The sequence below is a fragment of the Lolium rigidum genome, unplaced genomic scaffold, assembly GCF_022539505.1.
Source record: "Lolium rigidum isolate FL_2022 unplaced genomic scaffold, APGP_CSIRO_Lrig_0.1 contig_38842_1, whole genome shotgun sequence".
NCBI classification, from domain to species: domain Eukaryota; kingdom Viridiplantae; phylum Streptophyta; class Magnoliopsida; order Poales; family Poaceae; genus Lolium; species Lolium rigidum.
Window position 1 is genome coordinate 98,472 of NW_025900433.1, and position 22,429 is coordinate 120,900.

Genomic DNA, 22,429 nt, shown 5'->3' on the forward strand with positions numbered 1-22,429 from the left:
TTTGCATAATGGCAACAGTAACAAAAAGAACTATAACTTGCAAAATGGGCCAGAGTAGCAAAAAACAAATCTGCCACGGTGCCACCGTGCCACTTGCGTAATGGATCAAAAAGCTGGTACTTACACATTGGGCCACAAAATATTTCTGCCCAAGAAGTTTGATAAATATCAGAACAGGCTGTTGGTCTATGGACCAGTCACGAATGCAGTGGCAAACCTTGGGTCCTTTTTTTTTTTATCTTAGCGCATGACAATTGACAAGGAGTATATATAAGCTTCACTATAATGTCACAGGCCCGGGTACATCTAGGTTTTCTATACACTCCACAGTTTCATCCGTCCCAACCAGGTGCGGCCAAAAATATATCTACATATAAATGATATTACTACACAGAAACAGCCAGTTTTCTCGCAGACATTGCAACCCCATTTGCTCACTTACCAAACGGAAATGGCCAACTCTGCACGACTGCATCTCCTTCGTCCCACCCTATCAATAAAAAAGTGTCAGTGTCTACATCAAAGTTAAATATAAAGTAATACATGTTCATTCTACTGAATATTTCATCATAACAGATTGCAGCAATGCCTATCCAGAATGTTGTGGCGACACATACCTTCAGTTATCATTCTCATGAGTCTGGAAGTGTGATCAGCCGAGTTTTCGAGTCGTATACCATAACGGTTTTGCAACTGGAGACAGCAAAAACACTCATAAATATAAAATTATAAATACTTGGTAGAAATATGTATGTTCAGTAGTTCAGAGCTCGAATCTAGACAACATCAGAAGTCATAATTAAAAGGGACATACTTTGCACACTTGACGGTGTTTGTTGCACCGCCACTAGCGATTGACAGTATCGTCCCAAAGAAGGAAAGGTTTTCAGTACCGCAATTCGGACACGGTCCCTAGATGATAAGAAAATTCATCAGTTTACTCTCAACCTGAAGATATACATTAAGGTAAATAAAACTAAAATACCTTCACGATTAAAACATCCCTGATAATGGCCCTTGTTACCACTTGTGCCGTGACCAATATCAGTGGCAAAGCAGCAAACCATGTGAAAATGAAGCCGAAAGGCTCTGGAAACTGCATGGTTCACGAAGAACCGCAAAGACAATTAGAAAAACTCCAACATTAGATTAATTTAAAATATGATCTCCGGACTACAGGTCCATCTCTGGTTGCAGGTGACTAAGTGAGTGTAGTACTGGACATTGAATAGGGTATTTGAATTAGTAAGTAGTAACCTGGAATATGTTGACCTCAAAGCCAGTCAGTTCATCTATGAAAAAGAACCTTAATGGCATAGAAAAGCAATGTTAGATATCATAATACAAATTGACTGACATGACTAAACTTTTAGTTCTTTGACTTAACAAATGAGACTTTTATTGCTACCAGGTTTAATAAAAAATGAATAATATTTGAAGTAGTAGCCCTCAAGTCTATCCAAGATGAGAATAAACTCACAGTCCTAGAGCAACAACAGTTGCTGGAGCATTTAGCAGGAACATCTTCAAGTAGTCGACAGTAAGGTCGCTGTAAACCTGTGCCATGTTGCATATATGGTCAATGTACTGCCTCAAAGAGGCACTTAATTTTAACAAATACGAATTTAGAATTAAAAAGAAAAGGTGCAGCACCGTTTTTGTTGTTTCCCAGAACTTGTCACACGGAAGGTGGGTTTGTGCATTAAGTTTCAAAGATAGTACTAGAATTATGGATTTCAGTTTTCAACCGGCAGTGAAGAATTAGGGAAGATAGTAGTAGTACTAATATCAAAAAAAAATTAGCATCTCCTGTTGTGTTAGCACCATTTTCAGCTCCCTCTCACCCCCACGTGGGCGGCAGGGGAGGAAACCCTAGCAGCCGCGCCACCCGCCCCCTCCACCTGCCTCCTTCCTCCTCCGCCGCCGCCAAGGGGCGCTCCCGGGCAAAGTCTGGTGGACGCAGATGGCGGCGGGCCCCTCCTCGTCCCCTTGTCTCCTTTGAACTGCTTTGGCGGCCGGCGTTGGCGGCGGCTGACCAGCAAGGAGGGCTTGGGCATGGTGCTGCCGGATACCATGGCGCCGCATCGGTGGTGCGGCGGACGGCATCGACTCTTCTTCAGGCGGATCTGCATCGTTGAGGTGGGGTCTGGCCGGTGAGAACCAGGCTCCGATTCGGTCCGAGCCGACGATGGTGGCGTCTTCGGGCGTCATCACCTTGTTGAAGGCATCGTTGCTACAAGATCCGACCTTAGCATTTTTGTTCCGGGGGAAATCGCAGATCTGGATATACGGATCAGATGATGGCGGCACCTCTGGTGTCGTTTTCCCTCTTGAGGGCATCGTTCTGGAACACGTGATACCTGGAGGAAGTCATCTGGCGGAGCGGTGTTCGATCTACTGCGCCAATGTATGCGGGTCTCGGCGACATGGTGCAGTGGAGCCTCGGAGACGGACGTAGCGTGTACGCAGGATTGTGGTGTCGTCTGGCGTCGTGGTGACGTTGATGGCAGGCCTGGCAAAATCAATGCACTGATCTTTCTTAGAGATGGGTTCGCGGAAGAAGGCGGTGGTGATTCTTTGACGTATGCAATGGTGTGCGCTGAGGGTCTGCTAGACTGTTAGTGCTTCTCACCCGATAGGCGTCTTGGGCAGGCACTCAGTTTTTAGATGATGTGCGTTCATATCAGGTCAGGGTAATGGCTCTGTTCTTGGACACCCCCTTCATCTTTCTTTAGGTTTAGCGAGTTGTCGCTAGGAAGGTGGCTTCAATTAGATCTTTGTATTTTTTTGTAAGATTTCGTGAATAATCTAATAAAAAAGTTGTGTGCATCATTTGGATGCAGAGGCTGGAGCGCTGCTCACTTTTCGAGAAAAAAAATGAAGAATTATCATTGACTAGTTAAAGTACCATAACAGTGAAAATATAGCATTATGAAAACGAGAATGAGTATAAATTGGACATGTCAGCAGGCTGCAGTATCCATCCGGACAAACTGAAACGACTTATATTGTACAAATAGACACAACGATGGAGTAACTTTGTTGCATCGGTACTGACCTTTCGACTCCGTAGACTGCACCTGGGGCCCTCCGTGACGATGTCGCTTCCGTCTTGCTGCCAAAAGGTCGTAGCAAGAAGATACACTGAATTACGAACAACGCCAATAGAAATGTTGTACGTATTACTAATCGGACCAGAGTATCCTCGTCCGCAAGTGTGCTTGAACATCTAACTGAAAAGCTTTGGCATGCCGGGGTGCTATTCAGATACCAGAATATCACGACGGAAGCAGAGCATGGACGGGGGGTACCTTTAGTCTGAGCTTCAGCTCGTCGAACTCGGCATCGGACATGATGGGGTTGCCGGCGATGTAAGCCATGGAAGCCTCCAGGAGCCTCTGCTCGTCAGCGCCTGAAAACGTACCCCCAGCAAGGAGAGTTTGGAGTCAAATAACTGCATTTGGCGATTTAGCTTGGTCGGGAGTGCTTGATTAATTTGGCGTGCACGCGCGCGTAGTTAGTTACTGAGCATGACGACGCTGCTCCCCTCCCACATGAGCTCCTCCTTGAGGTTGTCGAACTCCTCGTTGGACATGATGGCCTTCTGGTCGTAGTAGAATGACTGCAGGGCCCTGAGGAACTCCTGCTCCATCTCGCCGATGGTCTTCTTCTGCTTCTTGTCGATGCTGCAGTACTGGAGCACGTTGCCGTCCACCACGTCGTCGCCGCCGTCCTGCTGCTGAACCTGGCCTGCACGCGCGCGCGCGACGGAAGGATCAGCGGAAAGAAAGAAACGGGGCAGAGTTAGGTCGAGCACAAGGTGGCGTGCGCGCGTGAGGACCTTGCTGGTCGGTGGCGCGGGGCCGCAGCAGGAGGAGCCCGCGGCGGGTGTGCGCCGTGGAGATGGTGAGCGCCGGCAGAAACCGCGGGGCACGGACGCCCCGTGGAGCGCGGGAGGAGGAGGAGGAGGAGGCGGGCCTGGATGAGAGGGACGGCAGGCGGGACGCCGGCGAGAGCGCCACTTCGGAGGCCATTTCGCCGGCCGGAACGGTGGAGCGCTGCGGTGGTGGGCGAGTGGTGGCGAAGGAGAAGCTGGCGGGGATATGGTGGGGAGTTTGTGTGGAGGGAGATCCCGCGCGCGCGCGCCACTTCGGAGGGCTTCCTCCACGGCCACTAGCACCTCTCATGTTTCCGTGGTTTATCTTGCTCTACCTCCATGGGCGCGCGGTCCACCTGTCTAGTGTTGTCTTCCTAGTACCACTACAATCTAGCTAAGATGTTGACAGTCTAAGGAATTCAACATGATATTATTATTGGGTGCTAGGATTCCACTGAGCTTTAGCTAAAATGACACCAAAATGAGGAACGAGAGGTCCGTTGAGATTTGCACCAACGTTAACATAAAAATCCAATGTTCGGTTCAAATCAATTGAGTTCTTTTACAATTTATACATATTTCAGTATTTATGTGTTGAATACATATGTTACAATATGTTGATGTGTTAGAATCTGAAAATGGAAGATAAACACAGGTGCTCCAAAGATGAATAAAAATGAGCACATGAGGTGGTCAAAACGGGGACCTGCGGCCTCCCATTTTGAACCGAGTAAGCGGATCTCCAGTCGAAAATCCAAAAAAATAAACTTGCATATATATGGAGATTAATGGCGAAATATATTGGAGATTGCCTCAATTAATAATGTAGTTAACTATGTATGATGTCACCTCTTTACCAGCGGTGGTTTGCACGTGGATGTTGCCGGTCCTGAGGATTCCGAGTACGAGGTAGGACTAGAGAGATTGGATAAAACTTAGGCGTGGAGCCGTCTCCCTAGATAGACGCCCGAAGATTGGCAGTTTTGTCTTAGTTCCACAAATAAATTCACAGTTCGGTGGATTTGAAAATTTTTGCTAATATTTGGCTTATTTTTATAAATAACGTTACAGTTCAACAAAACAAGCAAATAATTTGATAAGTTTTCAAACAAATCTAATGGAAACTACTTGGTGTTGCGTCGAAGCCTCCATATGTGCTCCACTAGCCTGCAGCTATTGATGCATTGTGGAGTCTCGAATCTCCTGACGCATAGCGATGAACGCAGTCCACGATGCTGGCACCTAGTGATTAGGGTGTGAGAGAGGACCCTCTCTGGCATATGGTGCAGCTTGTTCGCTCATAGGAATCGGATACTTTCGCTCATTCTCGATAATCGTGTTGTGTAAGCACACACACCAGTTCATCACCTCCCACATCTGATTTTTGGACCAAGTCAAAGCGGGGAACAGGACTACAGCAAATCTCTGCTGGAGGACACCAAATGCACGCTCGACGTCCTTTCGGCAACCTTCTTGTTCCTTGACAAACTCCACCTCCTTCGGGAGGACGAGGCTTGAGATAGTCTTCACAATTGTTGCCCACTTTGGATAGATACCATCTGCAAGATAGTATCCCTTGTTGTAGTACCGTCCATTGATCACAAAGTCAATCGGGGGAGCATGACCCTCAACAAGCTTGGAGAAGATCGGCGAGAACTGCAAGACGTTGATGTCGTTGTTGGATCCCGGCATACCAAAGAAGGAGTGCCAAATCCAGAGATCATGGGTAGCCACTGCCTCAAGTATCATAGTGCAGCCTTTTTTGTGACCCTTGTATATTCCCTGCCACGCAAACGGACATTTCTTTCATTTTCAATGCATGGAGTCAATGCTTCCAAGCATCCCGAAAATCCTCGAGCTTCATTGAAAGCGAGGATCTGAGCAGTGTCTTCGATGGTGGGTGATCTCAAGTAGATGTCCCCGAACACTGCTATCACCGCCCTGCAGAACCAGTAGAAACAATCAAGGGCGGTGGAATCCTTGCATCTGAAACAGGAGTCGTACTCTCGAAGGGCATACACAATTCTCAGGAAGAGCTTCCGGCTCATCCTGAAACGACGCCTAAAAACAGCCTCACCGTGCAATGGACTGTCGGCGAAGTAGTCAGCGTAGAGCATGCAGTAGCCCTCCATTCGCTGTCTCGGCTTGCACTTCCGGTGACCTGGTGCCAACCCACCACGGCGACCAATGTCCTTCTTTGCGTAAAAGCCGAACATGCAATCTAGGATCAACATGTGCTCCTCCTCTTGGGCGGCGGCTACCATCTCTTCTTCAAAAAGCTCGGCGAACATCTGCTCCTCCTCACCGTCGGAGTCGCTGTCCGGCCAGGCAAATGGACGAACACCTATCGGGCGTGTGGATGAGGCGTGACGCGAGGGAGTTGCCCGACGGCAGAATATAGGCATACAACACGACGGACGGCGGAATATAGGTTGCTGGGTGGAGGGACGGCGGAGTTCAAGCAACCGGCCAGCGGATTGGCGAGGGGTGGTGCCGGCAGCGACAGAGCAACGAGGGGGGAGGGGGGATTTGCAACGAGAAAGTGGTGGGGTTCGTGTGTTCTCTCGCCGATAAAACGGGCCCGTCCCCGCTTTTCTCTCGTTCGCAGTCCCCGAGCGCACCCCGGGGGGCGGGCATGGCCTGGGCTCTCCGGAGGGATTAAGGGCCTATTCCGGGAGAAAACGAGGAATCGGGGGCGCGGCTGGGCCGAATAACGCCGTCCAGATGAAAAAAAAACGTATGCCGGGGGCCTAGTCGGGGAGACGGCTGGAGGTGCTCTAAGCTTCATCGTGATTGCTACCTGTTGCAATCCAATCTGTTTGTCTGCGTTGTGGGCTACTACTAGCAGATCAATTAAGCTAGAGCGCTTCGGCAGAAGTGTTGATCAAGATGCAGTAGTGCTAGCTTTGCACAGAGGCAGATTGGTCGGTACGTGCGGTAGAGCTCGTCGTCGCAGCTCGACAGCAGGGGCCGATCCAGCACACACCCTGTCGCTGCCCATGGCGCAGTTACGAGCGCTGCCACACAACATTCTAGAGGAGATTTTGCTCCGCCTCCCGCCGGAAGCGTGCCTCGTGCGAGCTTCTCTAGTCAACAAGCCCTGTCTCTCCCCCCTCTCCGGCACAAGATTTCAATGTCGGTACCACGATTTCCATGATCGCTCCCCCAGTGCTGGGCTTCGCTTACTCCTCGCCTACGTGCCTATGCTTGAACGACTTGGAGCCATTCTTCGTCTCAGCCTCCAAGTTTGGTGCGCAAATTCCCCAAGGCATGATACCCTATGCAAGGCTCGCTGCATGTTGTCCAATGCTGGTATGCATAGACGTTTTTGGCCTGAAGCAACCTCCATCGCTTGTTACTTGATAAACAGGTCACCTTGCATTCCGCTTGATAAGAAAACTCCTATTAAGGTATGGTCTGGTTCATCTGCTGATTATTCACAGTTGAGAGTTTTCGGTTGCACTGCTTATGATCATGTTGATAATGGAAAGCTAGAGCCTAGAGCTGTTAAGTGTGTGTTTCTTGGTTATGGTTCAGGAGTTAAGGCATACAAGTTATGCAATCCTGAAACTAAGAAAGTTTTGCATAGCAGGAATGTAGTCTTTAATGAGGCCATCATGTTTTATAAGAGTTCATCTACAGATGTTACTGATGCTGTTGATTTTTCTGATAATTCTGATGATGAACAACAGAGGATTAGCGTGCAGGTGGAGCACGTGGACGAGAAAGAAAATGATGTTGCTGAAAATGATAACATTGTTGTTCAGCACTCACCACCTATTTTGCAGCAAACAATAGTTCTATTGCTGCTGATAGACCGAGGCGTAACAAAGGTTCACGTCCTCGTTTAATTGAAGAATGTAATCTTGTTCATCATGCTTTGAGTTGTGCTGAACATGTGGAGCATGATACTGAACCTGCTACATATACTGAGGCCGTTGCATCCGTTGACCGCGTGAAGTGGATTTCTGCTATGCAAGAGGATATGCAATCGCTTGACAAGAATGGCACATGGGATGTTGTGCCCTTGCCTAAACAAAAGAAGGCTATCCGCTGTAAGTGGATATTTAAAAGAAAGGAAGGTTTGTCTCCTAATGAGCCTCCGAGGTTTAAGACAAGGTTAATATCAAAAGGTTTCGCCAAATTCCAGGTATTGATTATAATGATGTATTCTCTCCGGTTGTGAAGCATAGTTCCATGCATTCTTTGGTATTGTGGCTATGCATGATCTTGGGCTTGAGCAGCTAGATGTAAAGACTGCTTTTCTGCATGGTGAGCTTGAGGAGGAGATATACATGGATCAGCCTGAAGGTTTTGTTGTGCCTGGTAAGGAGGATCTTATTTGCAAGTTGAAGACGTCCCTTTATGGTCTGAAACAGTCTCCAAGACAGTGGTACAAAAGATTTGATTCATTTATGCTTGCACATGAGTTTAAGAGATCTCAGTATGATAGTTGTGTTTATATCAAGTTTGTTAATGGATCACCTATATGCTTGTTGTTATATGTTGATGATATGTTGATTGCTGCCAAGAGAAAGAAAGAGATCACTACTTTAAACTCACAATTAAGTAGTGAGTTTGAGATGAAGGATCTTGGTGCTGCTAAGAAAATACTAGGTATGAAAATTACAAGAGACAGAAAATCTAGTGTGTTACTTCTTAGTCAGCAAAATTAAATTCAAAAAGTTCTTCATCATTTTAATATGCATGATCCAAAGTCTGTTAGTACACCAATTGGTTCTCACTTCAAATTGTTAGCATTGCAATGTCCTAGTACTGATGAAGATATTGAGTACATGTTACGAGTTCCATATTCTAGTGCTATTGGTTCCTTGATGTATGCCATGATCTGTTCTCGCCCTGATTTGTCATATGCTATGAGTTTGGTCAGTCGATACATGGCTAATCATGGTAAAGAACATTGGAAAGTTGTTCAGTGGATTTTCAGGTACCTTCGTGGCACATCCAAAGCTTGCTTGAAGTTTGGCAAGACCGGTGAGAAACCGTAGGCTATGTGGATTCAGATTTTGCTGCCGATTTGGATAAGAGAAGATCCCTCACAGGTTATGTGTTTACTGTTGGTGGATGTGCTGTGAGTTGGAAGGCAACGTTACAACCTGTTGTTGCCCAATCTCCGAAGCAGAATATATAGCAATTAATAAAGCTGGCAAAGAGTCTGTTTGGTTGAAAGGTTCGTATGCTGAACTTTGTGGAGATGATTCTTGCATTAACTTGTTTTCTGACAGTCAAAGTGCAATATACCTTACTAAAGATCAAATATTTCATGAGAGGATAAAGCACATTGATATCAAGTACCATTATGTGCGCGACATTGTTGCTCAAGGTAAACTGAAGGTATGCAAGATAAGTACTCATGATAATCCTGCTGATATTATGACAAAGCCAGTTCCTGTTTCCAAGTTTGAGCTTTGCTCGAGCTTGGTTGGTATAACTATTTAACCCAAGTGGTTGTTGGCGCCAGCAAGTGTTTTTCTTTGTTGTTCAGGAGATTGTTGAAGTTCATGCTACAAGATGGAATTTGTCTCAAGGTGGAGTTTGTTATATTGTGATCCAAATTCATATACTAAAGAGAGGCTAACTTCTGGCGAGCGGAGCGAGGCCCGTCGTCGGTAGGCTTGGGCCGAAGCGTAGGGTATGGTACGGATCGTTGGCATCGCCTATATATACATCTTGTAAGCCGCCGGCTAGGGTTGATCAGATTATAAGATATCCCACGGTGTTTGTAAACACTCCCCGATATAGTGAAATTTTGTTGGCTGACGTCCGTGGTTTTTTCCCCTTCTGTGTTGGAAGGGGTTTTCCACGTTAAATCTTGTGTCTCCGCTGCGTTTACCTTTATCGTTTTTCGTTATTTGCTTGTCACTTTTATAACACAACAGCATAAGAAGCATTTATCATCACCTTCAACCTCCAATCCTCCATACAAATCTTTCTTTTTTATCGATTTCCCCTTTTTTGGATAAAAAAGCAGTATTTATCAGATGACTCATCCCCATGTTAGATGTGGATAGATAATGTACAATGATGCTTTCTCAAAAGGAGAGAACATTGTGATCAGGGATCAACGCGCTGCAAAAGCTAAAAGAGATCCACTCGATGGATGGCGTGCCTAAATGCATGCTTTGCGTCCAGCAACAAGGCAAGTATCCCAGCCTACACACTAAAGGGCTCAGGATCAGGCTATGCGTCAAAAGATGGGTTGTATCATCGGGAGGGTAATCAGACTAGATGAAACATACAGGAGAGCAAGGGCATTTCCAACGGCCAATCGGATTTCAGTCATCCAAAGTGGCCGTTTTTCGTCTATTTGAGACAGACCGCAGATACAAAAGTAGCAGCACAGTCTCGTTTATCCGTTTGGGTCGGATCGGGTAGTCCCAGCGGTCCAACACATTTTTTTTCTTTCCATTGATAAAACAACATAATATGTATATGTTAAATAAAAGGAAAAACACAAGAAAAATTAAAATGGCCCTCAAAAGTCTCCAAACCTAGCCTATGCACAGCCCGTCATCAACAAGATCCTAAACAAGATGGCCTCATGGAACAGAATTTCCTTGATGGCTGGTCAGTTAGCGTTGTTGGTGTCAATCATCTTTGCCATGCCAGTATTCCAGATCATGGCTGTGCACCCCCGGTCTGGTTCATTAAAAGGATTGGTAAGGCTGCCAGAGGGTTCCTGTGGGCCAACAAGGACGTGGCGACCGGCGGAAAGGGCCTTGTGAATTGGAGGCAAGCGTGCTCCCCTTATGTATACGGTGGCCTTGGAATACCTGACATCGCCGCCCGCAGCATCGCGCTTCGCTGCCGGTGGCTGTGGCAGGCGTGGATGGACAAGCAAAAACCCTGGTCAGGGCTCCCACTGCCAATTGATGAGAGGGTTAAGTCGCTGTTCGAGGCATCTATCACCATCACGGTTGGCGACGGCAAGACAACGCAGTTTTGGACGGACTAGGAAATTTGCCCGTGCGTTGCAACGGGAGAAAAACATAGACATCCCATATGGACCAAACTAAATATATCCCTTACTTCCTGTTGAACTATCATATACCATTAGATGATATATATGATGGTCGATCTCACCGCGGTCGACTAAGCACTTGTTGTCCATCGTCCACTCTTTTCGTCATGTTTCGTAATGGCTTTTGCCTTGAAATTCTAGAGAATAGATAATATATAGCGCAGTTGGGCAACAACTTATAGCTTGCCAATGTATGTCGTCATGGAAGAGTAGTGTAGAATGTGATTCCTGACATTGCCGGCCGGCTTCGCACGCCCTTCGTGTAGGCTCTATGAGGTTTTGGTGGTCTTCACCAGAGGTGCATAAGGCTTCCTCTATTTTATCTTAAGCCACATGTAAACATAATATTCTACTTTATTTTAATTTAAATGTGATTCAGTAAAAAAAAATAACTCACACAGGAGAACTCAAAAGCCTGTCTACTTTTATTCAGCTGTCTCGCAGGCTCGCACCACCATGAGTGCATCAAATCCCAACCCCGATGGACCGCAGTGCGCTGCCTTCATGTGGCGTAGGGCTAGAAGAGGGTGGCGGCTCTCCATTGGTTCATCTGGGGTGTGTGGCGTGCTCGATGTCCACTTGATGCCGGAAGCGGGAGATGATAACTCGCCTGCGATTTTCTGACTGGATTGTATACTTGATAATTTTATACTTGATATACTACTAATCACGATGCACAATTGACCGGTAACCCCCCTGGTCCATGGACACTCGTTCCAATTGTTCACATAAATGAGCTAGAATTGTTAGTTCCAACTATCCATGAATCAATGGTAGAAAATCAGCTTAACCCATCAGTGAATTGACAAAATCTTCCAGCAAAGGCACTCACGTCTGGCTATATACTTCACAAGGTGCATAACTGATGTGGCAATCCATCTTGCAGACTGAAACGCGAAACCGGCCGGCTGCCTCGACCAGCAGTGCCAATCCATATCGCACCAGCCCGCCTTGGAAGCGACGCCAAGCATCTGCCCCGTCCGCGCACACCACCTATGCCATGTCTCCCGAGCATGCATCGCAAGCGGCAGCGCCGCGCTCCATCTCGCATGGTGCCTCGAGCGCGGTATCTGCTCGTAGCGCTGCGTGGGCGCGTGTAGGCAGGCAGCAGGCACGGACGCCACCCTCTCGATCGTGTCCGGCCTCCGCGCACGTGACCCTCTCTGCTCCGACCTCGAGCCGGTCAAAGCAGCCGCACGGCGACATCTCGCTATGTGTTTGTCGCTGGATTGATTGGCAATCTCTTTCATTTTCTCTGGCATCGAGTTGGCCATGAGGTTGAAAGGTAAGCCGCCTGTCGACCTCCAAACAAATCTGACATTGATCGGGGGACGACCCGTCTAGCTCTAATTCAATCTGATGCCGAGAACCGTGGCTGCATGATCTGCGTCCCCCTACGAATCAGCGGACAGGGGACGGGCGCTTCTGGGAGAAAGTCAGGAGCCTTTTTATAGGTGGGCCGGGAAGGAAGAGCACGGCCGAGGCTAGTTGTACCGTTCGCGGGCTCCCTGCTGAACGTACGGTTCGCGGGCTCCCAAATCGCACGCAAGCGCAGACGGAACCGCTTAGTTTTGCCATAGCCGTTCTTATCCTTCTATCTCAAGCAATGATTGCTATCAGTTGGAAGATTAAATCTGAAATCGTAGGAAACATAGGGACGCACGACGGGCGGACGGATACAACGACGAACGATGGAAATCAAGCCGGACAAGACGGACGAAACCAAGTAAACACTATTCCCTTTATTATTAGGTATAGATAAGTGGCATGCAGCAGGGAAACTTTGCATTCGTTTCCCTGATCCATACAAGTTCTGCACGCTGCACCATATCTCCCTCCATAAGGCCCTAGAGCGCGACAAATGGATCAAACATTTCAAGGAGGATTTGACAATGGCCGCCATCCAACAGTTCACCAGTTTGTGGAACCTGTGCCGCCAGGTGCAGTTGCTCACGGATGTTCCTGACAGGCTCACTTGGCGATGGACTGCGGATGGAGCCTACTCGCCAGGTTCGGCGTATGCGCAAGAATTCATCGGCTCCATAAGAGCTGCTTTCACAAAGATTATCTGGAGCTCACAAGCACCGTCGCTTGGCTTGCAGTTCAAGGAAAGTGCCTCACTGCAGATGTGCTAGCTACAAGAGGATGCCCGCATGACCCCCTGTGCTCCCTTTGTAACATCTCACCTGAGACAGCCACACACCTACTGGTTAACTGTCACTATGCACAGACAGTGTGCAGGCTGGTCATCGCCAGGGCCAGGCTTCCTTTGACGATCGCCCCGAACGCCCACGACAACATCAAGGAATGGCTGTGCAACTACGATCATCTTGTCGGGGCCAATACCAGGAAAGATTGGCGAGCCATGGTGCGTTTGGTCTGGTGGTGTCTATGGAATGAAAGGAACAACAGAATATTCAGACAAGCTGCTGCGCCGGCTACAACCTTATTCCAATCAATCTTGATGGAGGCCAGGGCTTTGGCCGACGCTGGCCAGGGGAGGGCGAGCGCCCTGCTAGACAGACCCCGTGAACCAGATTGAGTGGATGTGAAGGTTTTACGCGGTGGTTTGCAAAGCTTCTGCCTGTAACATTTTTCATGTGTTTCTCTTAGGTTTCTTTCTTTCTTTTTTCAGTTTTGTTGTACCCAGGAAGATCTTCTTCCTCCTGTACTTTCTCCTATCTAATCGCAATGAAAACAGCCATGCTGCCTTTTGTCAAAAAAAGATATCACCTGGTTGTCACTGTTAACTTTCTGTCAACACCCGGATTTTTAAGTCCAGATGTCTGTTATGCCATACATCGCAATCCCAGGAATATTGTTGTTGCGAGACATAACAGTTGAATATCATAAGTCATCATTCATTACATATCATAGTCGTCTTACAAATAGATCACATGATCCAATATTACAATAATAGTTGAACTATTGTTTCAACACACATCACAAATACATAGCGGAAGCGTAGTAGTAGTAGTGGACTATCTAATCCACAGGCCAAGGTCTGACGTCAGAAGATTCCCTAGTTGTCGTAGACATCTTGGTTGCCGTCATCTTGATAGTTCTGCTCCTCTTCATAGTCTGGCCATTTGAATAGCCAGGGACACAGCCGTGAGTACTTTAAAGTAGTCGCAAACTAATACTAATGTAAGTACTAACAATTCTAGTAAGGGGTGCTAAGCTCTAGTTTATTTGCATAAAGCCAATTTGAGTTCACAAGTATTTGAGAAAAGACTTATTCATGTACTAGACTAACTCAAGTGGGAACATTAGTGTCATTCCCACAACAATGTTGTGATTCAAAGTCAAGTCACAAATTCACCATTCACTTCACCATCATTTTCAAAAATTTGACATCGGACACTGTATGGCCTTTCCAACCGTTCGTAACCGTGGACGCGGCTATTCGAATAGGTTTACACTCTGCAGAGGTTGCACACTTGTGGCACAACATTTGATTTCATCCGTCGGGATTACCCCGAATCATCGTAACAAAGTACGCGGATCATCAACCATAACCTTTCACTTACAAATCCTAGTATGAGCACCTCTCCCCATGAGCTTGGCCTCCCAGTGAAGACCAACTGTTAACCTAGGAACTGCACAGGGCTTGGCCGTACAATTTACCTCAATTCACATCATTTCTCAACAACGGAGGCAGCCTCGGCATAACCCCTATGATGTGTGTTCAGAGAGAACCCATACTAAGATGCATAAATTTCCAGTTAAGCCCTACCCATAATCAGGTATTGTGGGGGTACTCAATATTGGAAAGGTATCGCATTCAAACCAATATCAGTTTTATATCAAAAATCACCCTCTTCTCTTGGTCATATTCACCTTCAAAAATCATTCAATGGAACGACTCATCATTCCAAGGTTTCAAATTCATTTCAAAGTCACATGTTCCCATCTAGAGTAGTCAAGTTTTAGTATTTAGCAATAGCACTAATCATGAGGGGTGCTAATCTTGCTTGGCTAGCTTGAGACTAACTTTACTACTCTAGTAACCTTCTTTAACTTAGACCAAAGTTAACTATAAAAGCAACTCTTTAAATAAACAAGTAACAACTTGTAAGGTAAAAACTTGGGATAGGCTTGTGGTAAGAAAGGTAAGAATCATGGTGCCTTGCCCCAAGGGGCTTTGCACTTTGCAAGAATATTAGCCTGCAACATTATAACTTGCAATAGTCTAGCTTGCCTTGATAGTTGAGGTGATCAAAGTGCTCTTCTTCTTCTGGGTAGAATCTTTCCTCTTCCTAGTATTCTCCGGTACTAGCGTCTATACACGAATACGAGGATACAATCACCAAGCAATTCATTGGCTATTCTAAACATCACATGTATTCACACCAACTATTCTATTCACACAATTAATACAATTAGGGTGCATTGGTTGTGTTGCTTGAGGAAAAATAATTTCCTCTCATTACATATGTAAATGATAGTTTCCATATAGTTCTTGAGGAATAATTTCCTCTCATTGAATCTTCTTAAGGTTTAACTTCTCAAACAATCATACATGAAATCATGTTGACCTAAGTCAACCATTCATCATCATCATTTGAGGAATTGATTTAAATGAGGTAGAATACCTCATACCATTTAATAAATCCTATTATGATTTAAACTCACCAAGCATTTCATTTGAGAGTATCTGACCAGGGGTCAATACTTCATATGAAAGTATTTGGGACAAGATTTAAATGAAGTGAAGCACTTCATATAATTTGCATACTAGTTTTGGACAATATCTCCTAAATAAACTAGCCATATTGTCCATTAATTAAACTAGGGCATGATCATGCAAAGTGACCATACCATTTTCTTGCAGAAACAATTAGTGTAAATCAACTATGAGCTATTGGAGTTGGAATTAACTTAATATCTATTTTGGTTGATTTTTAATAATTATTTGAATATCGAAAAGTCCCTGCCTTCATCTTTTTATCAGATTAATTATACAACAGATCTTGAGGTGGGACCAGTGGCATATTGTAGAACTTTTCCATAGCTTTCCAACAATATCAAATTCATAAAATTTGGATAAGCCAAACAGATTCTATTGAATTTTGAAAACAGGGTCAGTATTCAATTTGGTTTAAACAGAAAATCAAAATTCAAATGATTTGGGCTGCGAGGGAAATTTAACAGGCCAGTGAGGGAGAGAGAGAAGTGGGCCAGCCCAGCTAGCGCTGCGGGCCTGCTGACAGCAGGACCCACCCGTCAGTGAGGGTACTCACCCGAAGCGGTACCGTTCAACGCGCGCCGTTGGATTAGAAGCAGATCGTGCGGAGGAGCGTCGTCGTCGTCGTCGGGAGGAGAAGCTTGTTGGAGCGGCGGAGGTAGGGGGTCGGCGGCGTGCTGGAGCTCCGGCGAGGGGTGGCGACGGTGCGAGATGAGGTTGTCGACGAAGGGGAGTCGCCTGGTACCGGTGGCGTCGCCGATGGTGCTCGAATTCGTCGGCGGGGATCTCAGCTCCGCCGCAAGCTCCGGCGATCAATTGGGCGGCTCCGGTGAGTAATTGGGTGCGAGAGGTGGTCGAGGAGGATCAGAAGAGAGAGGAAAGCGAGGTTGTTGTGAGGAGTTGGGTGCGGGAGGTCCTCCTTTTATAGGGTGAAGGGTGGCCGTGGCGGAGCTGGCAGGTCGACAGCATAGCGGCTGCTCCGTCGAGGGAAGGGGGCTGGCGAGGTATGCGCGAGGTAGAGGGTGTCTAGGCGATGCTACGAAGCTAGACGGCGAGGTGGGGACGGCCTGATACGCGCGCGAGAGGGCGAGGTTCTGGCGGCAGGGTTGCGGGATTCTGGCGAGGTGGTCGTCGGCGACAAGGCTCGCGCGAGCAGGGGAGCATGTCTGGCGGATTGGCGCGGCGACGGTGATGCTCAACGTGGGGCATGGGGGTCCAGGGGAGGCTTGCTTCGGCGGCGTTGCACGTGGCCAGGGTCTGCCGGTGGGCGCGTCCACGACGTCCTCGGCATCGACCAGGGCGCGTGAATTCCGGCGATGTTCTTCGTTCTCCTCGACAGGTGATGAAGCTAGGTGGTGTAGAGGGGTGCTGTGGCATGCTTTGACATGGTGGCCATGGCCAGGGAGGAGGAGAAGAGAGGGGAGCTTGCCATGTGTGGCATGGCCGGCATGGCCATGTCCATGGTGGGTTTTGGCCCCCCTCTTAGGGTTACTGTGAATGGGATAGGGTGAGAGGGGACCATGGAGCAATGTGGAGTGATTTGAGGTAGTAGCACTTGGTAGATCACTATTCCAAATAGTGTTTCAATTTATTCCATAATTGCACTTTGCATTTTTGTCCAATTTTTGAGTGAGTTCAAATGGTTGCCCAATTTGGAATGTGTGTGTTTAGTTGAGTTGTAAATGACCAGAGAAGATGAGAGGTGGTGGTGGAGTGGTCAATTTCAAAGAAATGCAAAATTGGCTAAGTGTGAGAATGTTCCACTTAATAAAAAGTTCCAACTTTGGATGAGCATAGTAGTTGATCTAAAAAAGAATTTGGCATGGTGGTCTTTACAAAAAGTGTTCACCTTGATGTGCTCTTGGATGAGGTGCAAAGAGTTGACAAAGTTTAGTTTGAAAATTTTGAATTGCAAGGGCTCAAAGTAGTGATCAGATTATAATTGGCAGATTTGACCAATATCACATGTGATCACAATTTGAGTTTGAAATTTATTTGAATTGTGTTTCTTTGATTCCAAAAATTGTAATAAGTGTTTAGTATCATATTACAACTAATGGTGAAGACCAAAATGGTCTAGGTCAAAGATTTAGAAAAATGGCATAAACCATATGTGAGGGTTTTGTGATTTTCTAATTTTTATTCTTTTATTTTTCTTTGCTTTATTTTGACAAGAGTGAGGTTTATTTGGTGTTAGATTGAGTTGGGTAAAAGGTTCAAACCAATTTGAGGCAATGGGAGAGCCTAGGTCAAGATTTGATATTTTGCCACATATGCCTCTATGCATATGTTTGATTTTATTTTGCTTCTCACTTGAATTGGTTGGTAAGTACTTGTTGAGTGTGTTGATGTATTTCAAAACATCTACACAAGGTAGATAAGGAAAAGTTTAGCATTTGCAAAAATAGCCATAGGCTTGCATATGCCTTTTCTTAATTAAGATCATTTCTTTTTATTTTGTTTTTCAAAGGTTGGTGACAAGAGGGATGAGGTTTAGGGTTTGGTAAGTTTTGCAATGGTTCACCACCATTTAACAAAGTAAGAAAGATAGGGTTCAAAATTTACACATTAGAGCTACATGCCCACATATGTCTTTTTTCCTTATTTTGGGTTTCTCAAAATAGATCCAAATGATTTTTGAGAATGTTAGGGTTTAGGGTTTTTCTTATTTGATTTCTTTCTCTTTTATTTTATTTGGTTGGTGATCTTCACTTGATCACTTTAGGGTTCTAGGGTTTATCACATAAGCATAAGAACACTCATCATGGCAAAACACAAGTATTAAGTATGAGCACTATGCATAGCACTCTATGTAAGAAAAAGTTTTTGTTGGTTCTCATTTTTGGAAAAAGGAAATTCATTTTCTCTTTGTTTTAAATTTTGGGGTGTTACACTTCCCTTGTGCACCTCAACCTGAATGGTGTGGACCTCAGTACAATTCTTCACTGGCTTCCGGTGGTGAACATGCTTCCGTCTCTGAAATTTCTTCGTCTCAGTTTTTACAATCTTAGAAATAGGCTCTGATTCACTTCTCCTTTCAAATCTGACTTCCCTTGAAACACTTGACCATTCCCTCAATAACTTCAATAGCCCTATCACACCAAACTGGTTTTAGAGTTTGACTAGCCTTAAGTATCTAGATATCTCATTTAATGATTTATATGGCCAATTTCCAGACGAGATGGGTAATATGACCTCCATACTGAAGATTGAATTCACATGGAATAACCTTGTGGGCATGATACCATCAAACCTGAAGAACTTATGTAGTTTGGAAGAATTCTCTGTACAAGAAAACAGCATCAATGGAAGCATAACAGTTCATCCTGCGCTTGCCTAATAGTTCTTGGAATAAATTGTCCTACCTGTATGCACCTTCCAAGCAACTTGAAAGGAAGCCTACCAGCCAAACTAGAATCCTTAAGCAATCTGACCAACCTTAACCTCCGTGATAACAAGCTCACTGGTCCGGTTCCACTATGGATAGGAGAGCTCACAAAGCTAACTGAACTGGACTTGAGCTTTAATAATCTAGATGGTTTCATATGTGAAGGTCATTTATCAGGACTAGAAAGGTTGGAGAAGTGGCAGTTGTCTAATAATTTCGTAGACCTCGCAGTAAATTCGACATGTATTCCTCCTTCAAATCTAACAGATATTGAACTTAATTCATGCCTTATCAGGCCAAAGTTTCCATTGTGGCTTAGATGGCTAACACGTCTGGACAATCTTGGTATCTCATACACAAGCATATTTGACACAGTGCCAGATTGGTTTTGGAAGAATGGCCTCCACAGTGAATACTCTGGATATGCAACATAACAAAATTAGCGGTTCCTTGTCATCTACAATGGAATTCATGAGAGGAAGTACAATTGATCTCAGTTCTAACCGGTTCAATATGGCCCAATACCTAAGCTTCCCATTCATCTAAGTGAATTGGATCTTAGTAGAAATAATTTTGTAGGACCACTACCCTTAGACTTTGGAGCACCAAGTCTAAGATCACTTATTCTTTTAACAACTCCAACTCTGGCACTATTCCCTCTTCTTTGTGCAGACTCCAGTCACTATTTCTATTGGACATCTCCAATAATAAGCTATCCGGAGCAATTCCCGATTGCTCTGCTCATGCATCCACAACAAACATGACAAGTCATAGTACTGTTTATGTAAGCTTGAGAAACAACCATCTCTCGTGAATTTCCTCCATTTCTCAAAGACTGCCAGCAACTTGTCTTTCTTGATCTATCACACAAGCATTTCTTTGGAACTTTGCCAACATGGATTGGGGAGAAATTTCCCGGTTTAGCTTTCTTGCGACTAAGGTCAAATATGTTTCATGGTCAAATACCAGAAGAGCCTACCCCAACTTGTTTGGGAATAAAGGTCACATACCAGAAGAGCTTACCAAGCTAGTTAACCTTCTGTATTTGGACCTTGCTTACAATAACATAACAGGGAGCATACCAAAGTCTATTGTTAAGTGCAAAGTGATGATACTAACAAGGGATGATGATGCATTTCATGGCGCTTTCAATTATGGCGTGTCAATTGGTCTTGATGACATATTCACCTATCCCGGTAATTTCTCAGTAGTCACAAAGGGTCAAGAGAGATTATATACAGGAGAGATCATATATATGGTGAATCTTGATTTATCATGTAATGATCTTATTGGAGATATCCCTGAAGAAATCAGCACTCTGTATTCCGTATTATCTGAATGGAAACGCAGCTTTAAAAAAAAAATCAGCACTCTTGTCGAACTGAAGAATCTGAACTTATCATGGAACACCTTCACTGGAAAAAATCCCGAGAATATTCGCGCCTTGGCCCAAGTGGAGTCACTCGACCTTTCACACAATGAGCTGTCTGGTGAAATCCCTGCAAGCTTGTCGGCTCTCGCGTCATTAAGTCGCTTGAACCTTGCCTATAACAACCTGACAGGGGAGGTACCATCTGGAGATCAATTGCAAACATTTGAGGACCTAGAATATATTTATATAGGCAACCCGTGCCAATTCCAGATTCTCAAGAACACCATGAAGATGTGGTTTTGTTCTCAACTCTATGGGTTCTGGATATGTGATGGGTATCTGGGTAGTCTTCTGCACCTTCTTGTTTAAGAGGAAATGGAGAGAAAATTGGTACTCTGTGTGTGAGTGCTTGTATGACCGGGTTTATGTGCAATTGACTGTTACCTGGGCTTCCTGGACAAGAGAAAAAACCGTGGATGCTGACAACAATAGCTCATTCTCGTTCTCCGTCTGGTCTCATGTTGAGTGTGTGCATTTTACCATGTATCATTGTTGTTAAAGTACTCGTTGTACTAGCACTGTTCACACATATATATCTGTGTTGTAAACTTCGCTTTGGGTATGTAAAGGTTATGTGCAATGAATAATGTGAGGACCTGGAATAATACCCTGTTCCTAGTGTTGTTAAAGAATTGTAGTACTAGTTCTGTTTGCAGATATATAACCTTTAGGATTATGTCGTAGACTAAGGTTTCTCTGGTTATGTAACGTTGATATGCAATGAATAATGTTAGGGGCTGCAAAGAGTGCCCCGTTCCTGTTGTGTGTTTCTCAATGCCTGATGTACATGGTGAACAGCTACAGCAACAAGAGCAGCATTCGGCCTTCCGTGCACACGCGAAGCGAAGTTCGGTGCATTCACTCGCTGCACTATGTTGGGTGCAATGCAATTTCTTCACTAGAGCAACAATGCATAGGGTTCAGACTTCATGCATGTTCTCAGCTCTCAATGCAACTCATCAGGTCAGTTCAGAGACAGGGGTAGGATTAATAGCAGGCTGAATTTAGTCTGTGCAAGATTGTGAAACCCAGGTGATAATATAGGATAGGATTTAATTTTGTCGATTGGATTGTAATTTCCTGACGCAATACAGAACACTGGTAGGCTTCAAACTACTTCAAGCAAAGTAATTTTTGCCACCCACCATGTCTGTTCTAAGATTCATCACAGCCAGAATTAACCTTTGCAAAGGGTTCAAACACAAGTGATAGTATAGGAAAGGATCTTATTTCATGGATTGGATTTTTTCTTCCAGATGACCACTGTATTTGATTACTGCACAGACTGACAAGACTAGCTAAAAAGTGCAGATCGACCACTTGTATTTTTCAGAGGATGAAAGTGCAGATCGAGCACTGGCAGAAGAGGAACAAGTGGGCGTACAAGTATGTTACTCCGGGTCGTCGTAGGAGAGATGGAAGCCAGTGGCGCAGCCGGCGGCTTCGGGGTCCTCGGCGCCGCAGCAGTCGTAGAACCTGGCGGCGTAGGGCGGGTCGCCGTCCTTGAGCTCGTAGTACCTGGAACGGTTCGCCACCGTATTCCAGGAATCAGACCGATGGATGGAACTTGTAGCTGATCGCCATCGAGGATGGCAGGGAGGACGGGAGGAGGTACCTACCTCTTTTGGTCGTCGTGGCGGCGGCAGACGAAGAAGGAAGGGTGGAACCTGCAGGACTGCGGTGTGTTGTCCGACGGCGAGTACTTCTCCTTGCACCTCCGGCACACCCTCGCCGCCACCGCCGCAGTCGCCGTCGCCGCCGTGTCTTTCTCCATTGCGCGCGCCACCGCCCACGGACACTCCTCCCAAATCCCAATTCCTCTCTTTTTTTCTTATTTTTCCTCGAGTTAAATACATCTATACCGTAGGCTCGATTTAGTCCTTCTATGGTATCACTAGTTAAGTGCCGGTCCGTTGCCACGGAAAAAAGACATAGAAAAAGATGATAAAATTTTGTTAGGTCTTTAACTAGGAAAATTGTATGTTCGTTGCCATGGATCATCT

At 45.6% G+C, this 22,429-nt stretch overlaps 2 protein-coding genes across 3 annotated transcripts; both read right to left on the reverse strand.

Annotated features, from left to right (window-relative positions):
- Nucleotides 1–254: 254 nt before the first annotated feature.
- On the reverse strand, nt 255–4,100 carry LOC124681291 (PGR5-like protein 1A, chloroplastic). The gene is made up of 10 exons (XM_047216222.1): nt 3,842–4,100; nt 3,526–3,750; nt 3,312–3,412; nt 3,059–3,115; nt 1,481–1,557; nt 1,258–1,306; nt 986–1,096; nt 815–912; nt 618–693; nt 255–490 (listed from the first exon to the last, which is right to left on the reverse strand). Exons 1-9 carry the CDS (start codon nt 4,032–4,034, stop codon nt 633–635), a joined length of 972 nt encoding a protein of 323 aa, XP_047072178.1. The 5' UTR covers nt 4,035–4,100; the 3' UTR covers nt 255–490; nt 618–632.
- A 9,858-nt stretch (nt 4,101–13,958) lies between these two features.
- LOC124681293 lies at nt 13,959–22,226 on the reverse strand. 2 transcript variants are annotated; one of them, XM_047216226.1, is made up of 3 exons: nt 22,046–22,226; nt 21,811–21,944; nt 13,959–14,000 (listed from the first exon to the last, which is right to left on the reverse strand). In XM_047216226.1, exons 1-2 carry the CDS (start codon nt 22,198–22,200, stop codon nt 21,818–21,820), a joined length of 282 nt encoding a protein of 93 aa, XP_047072182.1. In that variant the 5' UTR covers nt 22,201–22,226; the 3' UTR covers nt 13,959–14,000; nt 21,811–21,817. The 2 variants fall into 2 exon arrangements, with proteins under 2 accessions (XP_047072182.1, XP_047072180.1); XM_047216224.1 differs by lacking the exon at nt 13,959–14,000 and having other exon boundaries at nt 21,639–21,944.
- Between the last annotated feature and the right edge of the window lie 203 nt (nt 22,227–22,429).